Genomic DNA, 18,816 nt, shown 5'->3' on the forward strand with positions numbered 1-18,816 from the left:
CAACCTTTTGTCCATAAATTCAACAACGTAAATGAAATGGTTAAATTCCTTAAAAGATTAAAACTGCCAAAGCTCACACAAAAACATAATCTGAATAAGTACTACATCATTAAAGAAATTGAATTTGTACTTAAACATCTTCCAACAATACTCCAAACCTAGACTGCTTCACTGCCAATCTCTGCCAAACATTTAAGGAAGAAATATATTACATTCTATACAAATCCTTAAAAAAATACAGAAGAGGTGGGAACCCTTCCCAACTCATTTTGGGAAAGTAACTTTACCCTAATACCAAAATCAAAGATACTACAAAAGAAAACCACAGTTCAATATCCCTCTTGAAAACAGACACAAAAATCCTCACATCAAAATACTAGCAACTTGAATCCAGCAAAATATAAAAAGGATAGTACATCATGACCAAGTAGAGTTTATCCAAGGAATGCAAAACTGGTTCAATATTCAAAAAATTATTTAATGTAATTCACCATATCTACAGCTTAAAAAGAAACATCACACAATTACCTCAGTAGATGCAGAACAAACACTTGACAAAATCCAGCAACCCATTTCTGATAACTGGGGGGGGCCTCTCAGCAAACTAGGAATAGAAACTCCTCAATCTGATAAAGAGTATCTACTAAAAACCTACAGATAAATATCATACTTAATGATAAAAGACTTATTTTCCCTGAGCATCAGGAACAAGACAAGGATATCTACATTCACCACTTCTGCTCAACACTGTACTGGAGGTTGTGCCCCATAAAATCAGGATGGGAGGGAGGGAGAGAGAGAGTGAGAGGGGGAGGAAGGGAGAGGGAGGGAGAAAAAGAGGGAAGGAGGAAAGGCACTAAGATTTGAAAGGAAGACGTAAAACTATCTTTATTCACAGTCGACTTGCTCATCTACATATAAAATCTAAAGGAATCTACTAAAAGCTACCAGAACAAATAAGTTTAGTGAGGTTGCAAGATGTCAGATCAATACACAAACCTCAACTGTATTTCTATTTACTAGCAACAAACAATCAGAAATTGAAATATTTTAAACTACCACTTAAAATAGCATAAGAAATATGAAGTACTTAGGCATCATAAAAGTGTAGAAGATCTGTACACTGAAAACTATAAAACATTGCTGAGAGAAATTAAAGGAGACCTAAAAAAACAGGTTGGAAGACAATAATGTTAAGATATCAATCATCCCCAAACTGATCTACAGTTTCAACTCAATTCCAGTCAAAATCCCAGCAGGCTTTCTTGTAGAAATTAACTGGCTTATTCTAAAACTCATAAGGAAATGCAAAGAACCTAGAATATCCACAATAACTTTGAAATAAAAAAATAAAGTTGCAAGTTAACACTATTTAATTTCACTATATTCTTACTAGAGTAATCAAGACAGTTTGGCATTGGCATAAAGTTAAGAAAATCCAGAAACAGATCCACACAGACATGTAATGTACAACTAATTTTTGCCAAAGCTGCCAAAGCTATTCAACTAAGAAGGGATAGTCTTTTTGACAAGTGGATATGGATAATATGCAAAAAAAAAAAAATGAACTTTGATCCATACCTCATACTACACATAAAAATTAACTCAAAATGAATCACAGACCTAAACATAAGTAAGACTTAAACCTGTAACACTTTTAGAAGAAAATCTTGATGTTGAGTTAGGTAAAAATTTCTTAACTCTAACACCAAAGGCAGGATCCACAGGAGAACACATTGATAAGTTGGATTTCACCAAAATTAAAAACCTCTGGTCTTCAAGAGACTTTGTTCATAGATAAACCACTGACCAGGAGAAAAAATTTTCAAATCACTTATCTGATAAAGGGCTTGTATCCACCTTACATAAGGAGCTACCAAAGCTTAATAATTAGAGACAAATACAGAAAAACAAATATCGTGTATTAACACATATGAGAAATATAGAAAAATGGTACAAATCAACTGGTTTGCAAGGCAGAAATAGATACACAGGTGTAGAGAACAAATATATGGACACCAAGTGGGGAAAGCAGGGCAGATTGGGGGCAATGAATTGGGAGACTGGGATTGCCATATATACATTACTAATAAGGAAAAAAATATCAAATTGTACACTTTAAATATATGCTGTTTATTTCATGTCAATTGTATTGCAATAAAAGTTCTTAAAAAAAAGAAAAAAATAATAATTAGAGACAAATAAAGGAAACAAACCAATAAGAAAAAAGCAGTCAAAATATTTGAATCAGTACTTCACCAAAGAAGAGATATAAAATGGCAAATAAGCACAAGAAATTTGCAAAAAAAAATGGCAGAAAAGCACAAAACACATTGAAACGATATGTTCAATATCATCAATCATTAAGGAAATGCAAATCAATGCTACAATGAGATACCACCACACACTGATTAGAACAGCTGAAATTAAAAAGACTGACCACAGCAATCATTTGCAAGGACTCAGAGGATCTGGAACTCTCACACACTGCTGGTGGGAATACAGAATGGAACGCTCACATAGAAAAACATTTTGAAAGTTTCTTAAAAAGTTACACATCGTGTAATTAATGCCACTGAACTAACCATTTTCCATGACTGAAATGTCAAAGTTTACAATATATATATAAAACCACAATAAAAAATACATTAAAAAATTTTTAAGTTATACATCTATCTCATGATCCACACCTAGGTATCTGCCAAAAAGAAATGAAAGTACCCATATAAAAACTGATTAATATCCATATAAAGACTTGAATAAGAATGTTATAACAGCTATATATGTGACAGCCAAACGCTTGAAACTACTCAAATGTTCATCAACAAACGAACAGATTTACAAATTGTGTTATATCTTTACAGTGGAATATTACTTAGCAATAAAGGAATGAACTACTGACACACAACAACATGAATGAATCTAAAATAGTTATGCTGAGTAAAGGACACCAGATCAAATATATGTATATACATATATCCATGCCAGGCTGCCTTAATTTTTCCTGCCTTTGAGGATGATTTGTAAGAAGCTGAATTATCGAAAATAGAGAGAATGAGTGTTTTGGGTGCTATGATAAACATGAAAACAAAGTAAGAAAATGGAAATGGGAAAAAGGTGTTTTCCTCCTATAACTGAAGCAATAATGCATTAACTTTTGAATAATTCAGGGTTAAAAGGTAAAAACAAGATGTTGAAGCTCTCACTGAGAAAGACTAGAATTCCTATGCATTGTTATTTTCCTGATGACTATCTAAAAATGGTGCCCTGATTTAGGTTTTGGGAAATATATTTTTAAAGTCACCACATGCAAGTGTTAGTTGGTGAACTATTTTTTTATATTTATAAATGTGGTGCTAACATCACAAAAAAATATGCATACACACACATATTCCACTTATATAAAGCTCTAGAAATGCAAATTAACCTATAGCAACAGAATGTAGATCAGTGGTCCCTGGGGGAAGGGGCACAGAAAAAGGCAGAAAGTAGGCATTACCTTGCAGTTGGTTGCTATGTTTACTATCTTGATTTTACAGGGGGGTGTGTGGGTGTGTGGGTGTGTGGGTGCGTGTGTGTGTGTGTGTGTGTATGAAAACTTAATGTACTTTAAATGTGTGCAACTTACTATAAATCAATTATGCCTCAATCAAGCTATTCCAAAAAATGCCCTGAAAATCGTATGCAATTGCCTTGGTCAAGCATTCCAATCCAACTCTTTGATAAAAGGCTTTGCTTCTTAACAGCTCTACCCACAAGAGCACCAATATAATGGAATATTAATATAGCATGCCAATGTTTCATAGTCCTGGCCAATCAATCACATAAAATTGGAATAATACCATTCTATTTATGTTTACAGTCTCATTTAGTAAAAAAAAAAAAAAAAATTTGAAGTACGCAGGTCAAATACCATCCCCATTTTACATGTGAGAAAAACTACAGCTTAGGAAAATTAAGTGATTTAACCCAAGGACGAAAAGATAACAAATGCTGGGAAGTGCAATCAAAACATGGCCTTACAAACAGATATGTCCTCACAAACTCTAAACTGAAAATTAGCAAGACCAACTTTAAAGGTCCCCTGTCAAAAAATGAGTGTTCTCTAGAGATGACTGACAAGCTAATTGGAGTTTTGTGATAATGAAAACATCATAGTGAATAAATCAGAACTAAATATTCTTGCCAACCAGCATTCTAGGAAATTCTTTCCATTATTACACATTAGATTTCCCAAGACTCTTTAAAGAATATATTCCATTAAATTGTCCCCACCTCCCCCAATAAAATCACCTACAAGCAGGATTTTCTCTACCTAAAAAATGGATAAGGCTTAAAATCCCCTTAAGAATTCAAAACCCCAAATCTAGGCTTCATGCAAGCATGGGATTCAAATTTACATTACTCATGTGGCACTAGAACTTCCCAAACTAAAAATTCATCTTTAAAATTGGCACTGGGCCAATGATGTCTGTGATGACTTAGAAAACAACTCCCAATCTCCTTCCAGGTAAAACTGAAATTTCCTGTTTTTTCTAGAAATAAAAGCTTAATAGGCAAATTAGGCAGCAGATCAGACAGAACTGAAGAAGGAATTACCTAGAAGACAGATCTGAGGAAATCACCAATTCAGGAAAAAAAAAAAAAGATAAATGGATAGAAGATGAGTGAGCTCTATTTAGAAAACAGAATGAGAAGATCCAACAAACATGTTATGGTATCATAGTATCCAAAACAGAAAATAAAGAATGGGAGAGACTTGAAATTCGAAGAGACAATGGCTGAGAATATTCAGAACTGATGAGAGACAAAAATCGTCATCTAGCACCAGCCCAACAAATGAAGTCACACCAAGACACATCATAGTGAAACTACAGATCACCAGAAAGTAAATCTTAAAAGCAACCAATTAACAAAGGCAGATTACTTACAAAAGAACACTTAGATGGAATATAACTTCTCAACAACAGAGACCAGAAGACAACAGAAAAGTATCTTCAAAGTATAAGGGAAAACAAATGTCAACTAAAATTCTTAACCTAGTTAAAATATTACTCGAGAGTGAGAGTGAAAACTATTCTAGTACCTGATTACATCATGTTCTTTCATGCCTGTGAAGCTTCATGTTTTCTGTTCCTTCTATCCATAATGTTCCCCTTTAACTCCCAACCTTCTTCCAGATCAAACTCAAGTTCTTTGCAAAGTTTTCTTCAACTTTCACTAGTATGCATTAACAGAGACCACAAACACTAAGAACACAGGATTTGGATATGGACAGAAATAGTGTGAATAACAGTTGTGTGACTTTGGTCATGTTGCCTCCCTGGGACTATATTTTATTTATTTAGATGATAATATCAACCCCTAAGGCTTGTTAAGAATGTTAAATTAGATATATGTAAATTCCTGACATACAAAACTCATTAATAAGAAAATGTACAGATTAGCTATTAGAAGAGACTTCAGAAGACTGATCAATATAGGAAAAATCAACAGCATTTGAAAAAAATTTTTTTAATTTTTTTAAAAACTTTTATTGAGATATAAGAAAATTTTTATAATATAAAAATTTGAGGGAAAAGCAATAAACAAGGACTTAGAAAAAGTAATTTTTAAAATGATATCAGGACTTCCTAGGTGGCGCAGTGGGTAAGAATCCGCCTGCCAATGCAGGGGACACGGGTTCAATCCCTGCCCCAGGAAGATACCACATGCTGCGGAGCAACTAGGCCCATGCACCACAACTATTGAGCCTGTGCTCTAGAACCCATGAGCCACAACTATTGAGCCCGTGTGCCTCAACTACTGAAGCCCTTGCTCCTACAGCCCATGCTCCATAACAAGGGAGGCCACCACAGTGAGGAGCCTGTGCACCACAACAAAGAGTAGCCCCTGCTTGCTTCAACTAGAAGAAAGCCCGTGTATAGCAATGAAGACCCAACACAGCCAATAAAATTAATTAATTAATTTTTAAAAATGATATCATTTATAGTAGAAACAAAAATAAGGTATCTGGGGACAAATCTAACAAAAGATACACAATCTATGGAGGAAATTATTGACAGAAAAAACAATTGACACTACTCTCATGGTTAGGAAGATTTAATACTATAAACGTGTATTCTACTGAAAAGAATTCCACTGCATGATTAAACCACAGTTTACTAATCTTATTGTTTCTAGATTTTTCCTATTTCAAATAGTATCATAATGAATATCCTCAAAGACTGCAATGTCCTCAAATTTAATGTGATTCCAATAAATAACTGACAGAATTATCCAAAGAACTTGACAAGCCGACCCTGAAATTCAAATGAAAAAGCTAGGGACCAAGTAAAGCCAAGATTCTTTTGAAGAATAATAATAAGGGAAATCCTGCCATACTGAGATTTATTCTAATGTTATAATAATTAAAGTAGTATGATACTGTTGCAAGAGACATATCAATACAACAGAGAGCTTAGGACATATACAGGAAATTGACACGTGACAGAGGTGGCACTAAGATCAATGAAGAAAAAAATGACTGTTTAATAAATGGTGCTAGATGTTTACAACAGCCAAGACATGGAAGCAACCTAAATGTCCATTGATAAATGAATGGATAAAGATGTGGCACATATATACAATGGAATATTACTCGGCCATTAAAAAGGATGAAATTATGCCATTAGCAAGAACATGAATGTACCTAGAGATTGTCATACTAAGTGAAGTCAGACAAAGACAAATATCATATGATATCACTTATATGCAGAATCTAAAAAAAAGATACAGATGAACTTATTAACAAAACAGAAACAGACTCACAGACTTAGAGAATGAACTTATGGTTACCAGGGGAAAAAATGGGGGGGTGGGGAGGGATAGATTGGGAGTTTGAGATTAACATGTACACACTGCTATATTTAAAACAGATAACAAAGACTTGTAAAAAAATTTTTTTAATTTAAAAAATATTTTTAGAAATAAATAAATGGTACTAGAACAACTGGATCCTCATAGTGAAAAAGATAAAATTAAATTTCAATCTCACGTTATATGTAAAAATAAATTCTAAATGGACTAAAGACCTAAATAGGAAATACAAAACTCTAAAATCTTTCAGAAGAAAACCTACAAGCATTTTTTTAAACCAAGGTAGAGAGGATTGCTTTAAAAAGACACAAATAATACAAACTACAGTAGAAAAACTAGGTTCTTAATTTCAAGCTTTTTACAACACTATTACGTATTACAAGGTGAAAAGACAAGCCGCAGACTGAAAAAATGAAATTAGGAATCCACATAACCGAAGATCAGTATCTAGCATATATTAAGACTCAGTAAGATAAAATTTAAAAACCCAGTAGAAATCAGGCAAAGAATAAGAAGCAGCAGTTCACAAAAGAAGAAACTAAATGGCCTAAAAACAAAAGACGTTCAACTTTACTAGTAGTCAGGAAACGCAAAATTTGTAAATATGTTTATAACCAACAGACTGGCAAAAAATCATATACACACACACACATATACACACACTTTGATAAGTAGAAAAACAGGAACTCTAATTCCTGTTGGAAGTGTAACTGGGAGGAAAGTGGATAAACCAATAGAACTCTTAACTATCCAGTAATATTGAAGAATAGAATGCACACTCCATGATCCAGCATGTCCTCTCCTAAGAATCTATCCTAAAAAGATTCTGGTATGTCTATACAAGGAGACACATGCAAAGATGTTCACTATAGCCCTTTCGGAAACAATGAAAAATGTAAAGCATCTAACTGTCCCTCAGCAAAGAAACAGGTAAGCAAACTATGGTTTAACTATACTATAGAATGTTTTATAGTAGTTAGAAATGAATGAACTACTCTATTTTAGCAACATGTAAAATGAAAAAGGCAAGTTGCAAAAGGGTTCATATAATGTAAAATTTTCACATATATATCGTTTAAATGTAGTACATTTAAGTAAATGCAAAAAGTAAATGTAAAAGTAAAACATGCATGGATATGACACAGGAATTTCGGGATAATGGTAACCCCTAGAGAGGGAAAGAGAAAGGGAGGGAGAAGATGATCTTTAATTTTTTGATTGAAAAAAGCTCTAAGGCAAATACAACAAAAGCTTGACCTCTATTAATCTCAGTTGTGAGTACAAAGGTGTTTGTTACATTATTTTTATACTTTTATGTATATTGAAAATGTTTCATAGTTGAAAATAGTTTTAAAGAATTTAATATGAAATAAAAATGATTAGAAAAAAAATGATTATTTAACAAGACTGCCAAATTGCTCTATTGTAGTTAAACCTCATAACAATGAAGATGACTAGAAATTACACTTTCAGCTCAAGCAGAATCTCCTCCACTAAGTAGAACCTGTCTACATTATTTCCAGCAAATTAGTAATGATAAAAGTACAATGAACACAGAAAAAAGAACAAAACTGTCTTTAACTCTTCTTCCTCCAAGCTCTCAGAACAGGAGGAGTATTGTGCTCTTTGTCTGAATTTGTGACTTGAGTTAGAAGATGGATACTGCTGTAGAGAAAATTCCAGATTCACAGGGAAGAAAATTTCACAACTAATCCATGTAAACACATAGATACATACTAAAACTCTGAATATGTGCAAAGAGAACCTAAATAAAAGAGACAGATATGGCACAGGTCTTCATCATCAAATCTTTATTGAAAGTTTGTTACTTGTAGGGATATAAACAAGAAATGAAAAAAATTGTGAATTCAGAAAATCAAATCCTGTGGCACAGTTTCACACTGAATGTATGCTATAGAAGTGCTGCCCCTACACATGAGCTTGACTGTGAAAACAAAACTCACCACTGGACTTTGCAGCACAGGGTACAACATAAGACATCAGGGACAGGAACACATATAGTGAGCTAAAAAAAAATAACAGGGACTTCCCTGGTGGCGCAGTGGTTGAGAATCTGCCTGCCAATGCAGGGGACAAAGGGCCAAGCCCTGGCCCGAGACGATCCCACATGCCACACAGCAACTAAGCCCATGGGCCACAACTACTGAGCCCATGTGCCACAACTACTGGAGCCTGCATGCCTAGAGCCTGTGCTCCGCAACAAGAGAAGCCACCGCAAAGAGTAGCCCCCGCTCCCTGCAACTAGAGAAAGCCCGCACAGCAACAAAGACCCAATGCAGCCAATAAACTAATTAATTTTTTTAAGTTTTAAAAAATAATAAAATTTAAAAATAAACAAATAAACAAACAAATAAATAAAACAGAGAGGAGCCCACTGCAATGGAAATGATAAGGTTGGCAATGTAGGTAGAGGCCATGTTGTGGAAAACACTGGCTAAGGGCTCCAGATTTTAGTCTATAAAAAATGGGAAGCTTTTTTTTTTTTTTTTTTTTTAATTTTGGCTGTGCTGGGTCTTAGTTGCAGCATGTGTGATCTTTTCAGTTGCGGCATATAGCATCTTTTTAGTCAAGGCATGCAGACTACTTAGTTGAGGCATTCATGCAGGATCTAGTTCCCTGATCAGAGATGTAACCCCGGCCCCCTGTATTGGGAGCACGGGGTCTCACCCACTGGACCAGCAGGGAAGTCCTGGAAAGCTATTCTAAACAAAGTACTGACATATTGTAAAGCAGAATTTTATATGAGTGAAGGTTAGACTGAACTGTGAAATTATTACATGCAGGAAAACAGTAAATTATCATGCAATAGGTATGATGTGATGAAGTCTTGGCATAAAGTAACAGCAGAGAATCAAAAGAACAAATCTAAGAGAAAACAAAAGAACAGGTCTTGGTACCAAGCATGCAAGGAGAGGGAAAGGGAAGAATCAATAATGACACAAGGAGACACTATTAGATATCTACACAAAATCCATTCCTCTGTTTTTCCCCAGACATCAGACAACAAAGGCCAAATGTAAACAAAGCGATAGAACAAAAGTTTATAAAAAGCCTGGGTCTCCAATAACACTAATAAGCTCCTGAACTAGTCCTGAGATGCAAAATAGTAAATCTCTTCAAAGTTTAAGCCACTAGTAGCTGGGATTTCTGACTGGGGGGAAAATGATACTATTTAAAAACAAAAAAAAGGAATTCCCTGGCGGCCCAGTGATTAGGACTCTGCACTTTCAAGGCCAAGGGCCCAGGTTCAATCCCTGGTTGGGGAACTAAGATCCCACAAGCCTTGCTGCACAGCCAAAAAAATAAAAATAAAATAATATAATAAATAAATAAGGAAAAAAGAAAAGGAAAATCTACATTGAACTATTCTGGAGAGATATATAATTGATTCAATTTTAGACATACTGACATTAAGGTAATGGGAGGGTATTCAAGTGGACAAAAGTTTCCAAATTGGTATGACTCAAAAATAATAGCTACCTAGGTTTAACCAATGAACCTTAAATTATTCAAAATTACATATTTCTTTACTACAGGATTTCTTTAAGATGTTACGTATTGCAGATAGACGAGAAAATATAACATGTAGTATTTTCCACATTTGTTTGACCACAGTACACTGCTCAGTAGATCTCTGTAAAACATGTCTAGAGAAACAGATATAAGTATAGCTGATCCTTTAAACTTTAAGAATATTCTAGAAAGAACTCACTAATACATGAAAGGATAATACAATTAGAATATCACCATTTTGCAGCCCCTAATAAAATAATGGATCTAGACAATGATAATTGATAGCTGCAAAAATCTTTAACATGATAGGGAACTTCATGACAAATGGACTGGGCTGACAAACCTGAACCCACTGATCAACCTAACATTTACTAAGGAATAGACAAGGACACATTCTGTGGCTCCAGCTATGATTCAACGGGAAGTATAAAACACCACTATAAAGTTTGCTTGCCTCCTGCCCCAAAAAACAGAACCTAAAATTTGATCAAGACTCTAGATCCAACTACTAGTTTACAGGAAATAATGGGCAGAGGAACAAGTAAAACCCAGAATGTCCATTTCTTCAACTAATAAATTGCAAAGAAGGAAAAAAGAAAGGGGGAGGACCTATAAATTAAGATTCTTAAGAGAAATAAAAACTAAATACAATATTAGGACCTTGTTTGCATCCTACTCCTAAATTAACCCTAAGAAATCATTTATGAGACAAGTGGGAAAACCTGAACACTCACTGGATATTTGAAGATATTAAAAAATAACTATGAATATTTTAGGCACTATAATTGTGGTAACAGTACTGTAATTCTTTTAATTGTGATAAAATACACATAACACAAAATTTATCATTTTAACCATTTTTAAGTGGTATTAAGAACATTCACATTGTTGTGCAACCATCACCACCATCCAACTCAAGAACATTTTTATCTTCCCAAACTGAAACTCTACCCATTAAACAATAACTTTCTATTCCTCCCTCCCCCCACCCCTGACAACCACCATTCTACTTTCTGTCTCTGTGAATTAGACTATTGCAGGTACTTCATATAAATAGAATCACACATTTGTCTTATTATGTCCGGCTTATTTCACTCAGCATAAGGTTTTCAAGGTTCATCCATTTTGTAGCATGTTTCTAAATTTCATTCCTTGTAGAGGCTGAATAACAATCCATCTTATGAATATGCCACATTTTGTTTAACCATTCATCTGTCAATGGACATTTGGGTTCTGTTTTATTTTTAAGGGTTCATATCTCTTTACTGAGATACACACTTAAACATTTATAAACTGAATTATAAGATATCTAAGATTTGTTTCAAAATACTCCAGTTTAGGAGGAAAGAGCAGTGGGGGAAGGCATAACAGATACAAAAGATATCACTTTTCACTTATCAGATTAACAAAGATCAGAAAAACTGGTAACACCATATACATTGGGCCAATATGCGTGGAAACATGCTCTTCCAAACACTGTTGGTGGGAGTATAAATTAATTTCTTCAGAGGGCTCTATCAAAGTTTAAAATGCACATTTCCATTAACCAAGATATAATATAACTTCTGGTAATTTATCCTCACACGTATACTCACACACATATACAACGAAGTGTATACAAGAATACTGACTACAACAAAGCTTGTATTAAGCCCAAGACTGGAAACAATTTACATGTCTATCAGTAGGCAACCGACTGAATAAATTACAGTAAAATACAAAAATATGAAAATACAACAGAATAAAATTTAACTTTAAAAAAGAAAATAAAACAGTTCTATGTGTACTAAGAGACAGTGTCCAATACGTATGATCACAGGAAAAAAGCAAGGTACAGAAGAGTATAACGCTATTTGATAAGACATTCACTGCTTCAATTTCTGGCGTTGCTACACACCAAATAACCTAAATACTTCCCACAACAAAACATCTAGAAATGCTGAGTAAATTACAACTAAAATCTTTTAAATGTATATACTAAGCTCAAAAGAAAGTAAGGGAAATCTCTCACTGAGGAATGGGATGGAGGAAAGAGGAATCTTTACTTTTTACTGTCACCTATTTTTATGCTACGACCAATAAACATTACTTTTGAAATTAGAAATCATTCCTGAAGTACGCTGAAAAAAGATGCTATGAATTTAATAATCCGTGCCACCTCCTGAATACCTAAAGCAATGTAATCTCTGGGCAAATTTTCAGGTATAACAGCTACTATTTTATCCAGTTTAATTCATCATTTACTAAGTACCTACTAAGTGCAAGAGCCTTTGATTAATAATACCAAGATAAGGTTCCTATTTTTTAAGGAATTTAGAATCTGTGAGGAAGAATAAGCAAGCAGGCAAAACAAACAAAAACAACAACAACAAAAAAACCTATAATACAGGATAGAACATGAAAATGGTCATGCTCTGCAACAAAATTTTAAAACTTAATGTCTAAAATTCCAATGTCTGGTTCATAACATCAGAACCCCAAACCAATTAGACGTTAGTTTAGGTTTTCCATTACTTTTTTTTTTAACTCATCCATCCATCAACTGTTTGCGACAATCACTGCACCTACATTAGTGGCAACATACAATTATTAATACATAGTTTCTATATGCTTTGTGATCTCTTCCCACAAATGAATTCTCAGTTGTTTTCTTCCTTTGATTTGTATACCTGTTAATATAACAATGCTACTAATCAAAAAATAACTGAATCCTCTTTGCATATTTCTATAAACACAAATTTGAAAATTAAATAGTAATATAGGTTGTGATGGATCCAATATTTGATTCTTCCCATCTCCAATCATACAACATCCTATCCCAAACAGTCAGACACTTGGGGAAAAGATTAAGGCAATGCCAGGTTTCTCCTCTTTTACTAAGCACAAGACACAGGGAAAAATAGAATCCTCCCTTAAAAATTTACTGAATGAGATTTACAAACTTCTATGGCAGTTACAATAATAAACAACCCCAAAATCAACACATCTTCAATCTTTAGCAACCTAAAAGGATTTTAAGAAATATCAAAATCTGAGAAACATTAAATATATTCCATCCATGTGAGGGTAGTCCAGTTTTGCCCACCAGGAACATTGTTATCATTTTTTAAAGATTTCCAGTTCTAAAAAGTTTCCAGAGGCAGCCTTTTAACCTGCACTGCTGGCTAACATCCTATGTCTCTCAAGGTAGTAGACTAGGTGTGTAGCCTAGAAGAATTATCCTATCCAACCCAAAGAGCTGTAAAAATTTCAGGGCCACAATATTGTTTATTGGTCACTACTGCCCTTCATGAAATTGGGCATGGCAACTGCTGGCACGCACAGGCAATAGCTATGCATTGAGATAGACAATAATTCCTTAAGTACCATATATTATCTCTTAGAGGGCTGCCAGACTCGGGGCAAAAATAAGAGTCTACCAGATGTCAGTAAAGGCAAATGCTATGAGATTAGGATGTGCACTAGCTACAGTCCATATGCCTTAAACCTGTATACCATGTAAACCTTCAAAGAAACTCACTGAGATAGCTCTGCTCCTGCACTGAAGCATCATAATTACAGATCAGATATGCATCTCATCCAGATCAATCTGATAATTATACCAGTTCAGGAAAGAATCAATATTATTTCCTACCTTCATGTTCTTTGGGGGTCTCCTAAATGCTAACCTAGTCTAAGAAGTAAAAATGTCTAAATATCAGTAAAGAATTGTTCCAATTCCTCTGTTCTGAAATCCCTCTTAAATGTTTTTAACAAATAAGCTTTTAAAAAGAAAAACAAAGGCCCAAATAAGAATGGCATATTTTAAAAAAAAAGAAAAAGACAAAACAGTAATGAATGGAAGTACCAATAAGAATGCTATTTGTAAAGGCAGTAGAGAGAAGTGTTGAACTGTCAGGCTCTGGAGCCAACATGCTTAGCCAGCTACCTGTGCAATCCTGACCAAGTTTCTTAAAACTCTGTGCCCCGCTTTCCTCTTCTGTACAATGGGGATAATAACAGTAACAATCTCAGAATTATTGATTAAATGAGTTACTCATGCAAAGCAGATTTTAACATCTGACCACTGTTTTCCAAATAGATGAATAAAAATCCAGAGTTTAATAGCACTCTGTTGATGAGGCTATTGTAAAACAGAGAGTCACATGCTCTGCTTACTACTAAGCCTTATGGGGGCAATCTGAAAATCCCACTTTGAGAATTTATCCGACTGATATTCTTGCACAGGTATGAAAACACAGGTATACCGGTTTTTTATTTCATACTGAAACTGAAATGTCCATCAAAAATGATGACTAAATAAAGAATGGCAAATTTATGACATGAAACACTATGCAGCAGATTTTTTTTTTAACACAGTACACTGACTTACTGACATGGAAAGATGTCACTCTTAAGTCACTCTTAAATAAGTGAAAAATGCAAGGTGTATTGAGCAGTGAGTATGATATGTTACCTTTTGCATATAAAAGACTGAAAAAACAAAATACACATTCATCCTTGTTTCTTTTCTCACTAAGAGAAACTAGTAACGGTGTGAAGAAACTGGGCAGATGTGAGACAGGATGGGAGGGAAACGTCAAAAGGTGCATCTTTTTATTTTTATTTTTTTGCTTTTTTAGCTACATAAATATTTTACTTATTGAATAGTCAATTTTTAAAGTATTTTTAAGTGTCAGGCATACACTTTAAGCTGGCAAATAGCTGCAATTATTACTACTGTTGTTGTTACTAGCGATAGCAGTGTTATAAGTATTATCATTATTAGCAAGCTCAAAATAGCTCCTTTCTGAAGCTTTTTTCTTACTCCCTCTGCACAGAAGCCTCCTCTAACTTCCAGACTATTTAAGGAATTTATCATTTTCTACTCTAGTGTAAGCTGCTTAAGGGACAGGTCAACGTCTTGTTCATTTTTAATATTCTAGCAGCCGTGCTTGTACCTAGTCGATACAAATATTCTGGAGTAAAAGTAACCTACAGGTACTCCAAAAAACATAGTGACCATTTCTAAAGGGATTACACTCTATCATTAATTGTAAGACCTGAAAATTGAAAAACCTGAATAACTGGATTAGCTAACATTCTTTTCGCTACTGCCCAGCCAAAATCTCCTCTCTCTGCCGAAGTTTTCTCTTTTCCCAGGACTTCCCCAGACACTGACATCATGTCCCAAGCCAAGACACAACATGTACCAACTCTTCAACTCACTGCAATCTCTGAAATGTCTTTTGTCCTAAATCCCAATACCCTGGTACATCATTCCTATCAAAAAAGCATCTGAGTGTTTCCTTTCAGATAGAGGTTCACATATTAGTCAGTGCATGAAGTGCCCTTTTAACTGGAGAAGACCCAACACTTGATTCCTAATTAGCTCTGTGTTTTGTTTGTTCTGGAATGGAAGGTATTCCATAACTGACCGCTCGCTCAGTAGCTCAATTCTAGATGTCATTCCAGCACACCAAATACTCCACTGACAGCTCAAGTCACTTTTCATGCAGGCCCCTCCCCTTCCCTCCTCCCTCAACCCCCATCAGCTCAAGAGCTCCTTCCCTCACACTGACACACTGACAGTTCAGAAGTCCCTTTCCACAAGCCGTCCTCCCCTGCAGCTGCAAGACCACCTCCCTGCCTCTCATCATCCTGCGACCCAATTCGGTCCCCAGCATCATCCCTCTCCCACCCAATCCAAATCACGTCATCCGTTTCTTTCAAAGAAACAGTCAGCTTTAAAGCCTTTCCCAACAAGTATACCATTGACAGCTCGACATCAGATTCCCCAAGTATCCCTTCCTTCTCTCTCCGCTCCTACTCCACGCACCGGCTCTTTTCTCTCACTCACTCCTTCGCCCAGGCTTCCCCGAAAATTCACAGCCTCGTTCCCTAAACATGCTCTCCGCTCTCCCCTCCTCCCCATCCCCTTTCCACCGCTGACAGCTCAGCCACTTCCATCCCCGTGTGGCTGCACCCTCCCCCACTCCTCTCCCTTGACAGCTCTGGGTCGGCTCCCAGCTCCCCCTCCCCAAGGCCTCCCCAGACCTCGGCTTGGGCCTCCCGCGGTGCCCCCCGCCCCGGGGCACAGCTCCACTCACCCACTCTCCCGCATCACGTTGTTGTCCCCGCAGTCGCAGGCACCGCCGGCCTGGCTGCGGAACATGTTGAAGTCGTGTCCGGTGTGGTCACCCTGGTGGAAGCACTCGGCGCACAGCGACATGCAGGGGGAGATGCCGCACGTCCGGCAGCGGTAGGCCACGAAGTTTGCTGTCCAGACCAGGCCGCAGAGCGCCGCGGGGTCGTAGGCCCGCACCGCGGCGCAGAACTCGTCGTAGCCTCCGCCGCCCGCCAGAAGGCACTTACACCACTCCAGGGCCTCCTCCTCGGCCGCCCCCGGACCGCCCCCGCCGCCGGCCGCAGCCGCCTCCTCTCCGTCCGCGGCCGCGGCCAGCGGCCGCTCGGCGCTCAGCACCCGCTCCAGCAGCGCCTGCAGCTCCTCGGCACCTGCCCGATTGTCCGGCCGGCTGAGGGCCGCCTTCAGGTGCGCGGCGGTGGCCGCCTTGTCCAGGGCCACCCCAGGCGCGGGCACCTCGGCTTGGGGCGGCTGCGGCCCCCCGACGGCCGCCGCGGCCGCCGCCGCCATGATGAGAGCTCAGAATTTGGAGAGTCCAGGGCCGGCGGCTCCTCCCGGGAGGGTGGGGGAATTGACTGCTGCGATTGCTGCGCCCGCCCAACTCTCGCGATACCCCGAGGCTGCCGCGCACCTTCGCCTGCGTCCCCGCCCCTGCACACGCCCCCTCCCGCTGGGGTGCCTGCTTACTAACCCTCTCGCCTGGGACGGTCACCCTGTTTCTTTCTCCAACCGCTTGCCTCTCAACCACAATTGAGAGCCAGTAAAACAAGGGACTCGACTTAAAAAAAATTAATATGGAAAATCTTTAATATGGACCATTTTTCTTTATTTACCTGGACTATATAGTATTTACAGACAGCATCTTTCAGCTGTATTTTAGGCATCTGCATTTCGTTTTGAGAAGTAGATTCCCACTGTTATCAAGCCCTTAATTACTATAGAATTACTATTATTATTGAAAAAACCCTCCTAATTTTTCCCCCTGAATCAATTCTTACCCTCACACTACTACCAATTTAATCTCCTAAAGTACATTTTCTTAGAGGATTAAAGTATATTATTACTATCACTCTCCTATTTAAAATCTTTAGTGGAAACAAAAGTCAAAAAGTCCTTGAATCTTCTCTTAAAGCCCACCACCAACCTATCTTTCTATCATTATCTCCTGCTGCCACTCTAAGTTTGGCATTTGAAAGAAACCAATGGGACTCTTCAGTGTTTTCTGGAAGATGCTTTATGATTTCCTGCCTCTGGTCTTTATCATTCCTAGTTCCACCCCTACTCCACCCCATACAATCACCCCACACTCCTGTTCTAGCAACATCTGCCCATTTCATTTCCCTTCTTCAAAAAAATGGCTCTGAACTTATTTGATGATATAACATTGCTTTCAATATAAAAACCTCATCCCCACCACACTACTAATTGGTAAATTTCTTGAGGGCAAAGAGTGAATCTTCAGCATTACCATGAGTGCTCAAATATTTCTCTGATTATTGTTGTTAAATGGAATATAATTACCATAGATTACTTTTGTTGTGTATTTATTATGTGTTCCATTCTTTATATATGTTATTTATTTTAAATCTCTCAATAATCCTATGAAGTAAGGAAACTAGAACTAACGGAGGTGATTTATGTGTCCCCAAAGCACACAGCTGGCAATTAAATAAGATGTGACCAGAACGCAGGTCCTGCTCTTATCCTGCTCTTATCAACTCGATGATGGGTGATGACTTAGAGGGCTGGGATAGGATGGTTGAGAGGGACTTGCTGGAGGGAGGGGATATGGGGATATATGTATAAATACAGCTAACTCACTTTGTTGTACAGCAAAAACTGGCACAACAGTGTAAAGCAATTGTATTCCAATAAAGAGCTTAAAAAAAACCCACAAAGTCCTGCTCTTTCTATCACATCAGTGCTTCCAAAACTTGCTCAATCCTAAGACTCACCTGAAGTTCTTACTCACAACAGACCTAAGGTATCAAAATCTCCAGAGGTTACACTGCCTTATCTAGCAAAATCTGAATCTTGAGATTATCATTAATGATCCTTCCAGAACTAAAAATCTACAGCTTTTTAAGTTTCCATAGCTCACCTCCAGAGAGCTATATGTATTATTAAAAGTAACTTAGGGACTAGTCTATGGCTTTTGGTATACCTTGCTTGTCCTGCATTGCAGTTCCACTGCTATTCCCAAATAAACCCTTTTTTGTCACTAAAAAAAAAAAAGAAAGAAAAGGAACTTAGTAACACATGACAGAGGACAACCAAGAATGAAAAAAACTGTAGGAGAA

General features: G+C 36.9%; 1 protein-coding gene across 1 annotated transcript in view; it reads right to left on the minus strand.

Annotated features, from left to right (window-relative positions):
- UBR3 (ubiquitin protein ligase E3 component n-recognin 3) overlaps positions 1–17,029 on the minus strand; it is a 223,694-nt gene extending 206,665 nt beyond the window's left edge. Inside the window, exon 1 of the mRNA XM_057747121.1 lies at positions 16,482–17,029. Coding sequence (XP_057603104.1) covers positions 16,482–17,026 — 545 coding nt within the window. The 5' untranslated portion in view covers positions 17,027–17,029. The remainder of the gene's footprint in view (positions 1–16,481) is intronic.
- Between the last annotated feature and the right edge of the window lie 1,787 nt (positions 17,030–18,816).

Source organism: Hippopotamus amphibius, chromosome 8, assembly GCF_030028045.1.
Source record: "Hippopotamus amphibius kiboko isolate mHipAmp2 chromosome 8, mHipAmp2.hap2, whole genome shotgun sequence".
In the NCBI taxonomy this organism is placed as follows: Eukaryota; Metazoa; Chordata; class Mammalia; order Artiodactyla; family Hippopotamidae; genus Hippopotamus; species Hippopotamus amphibius.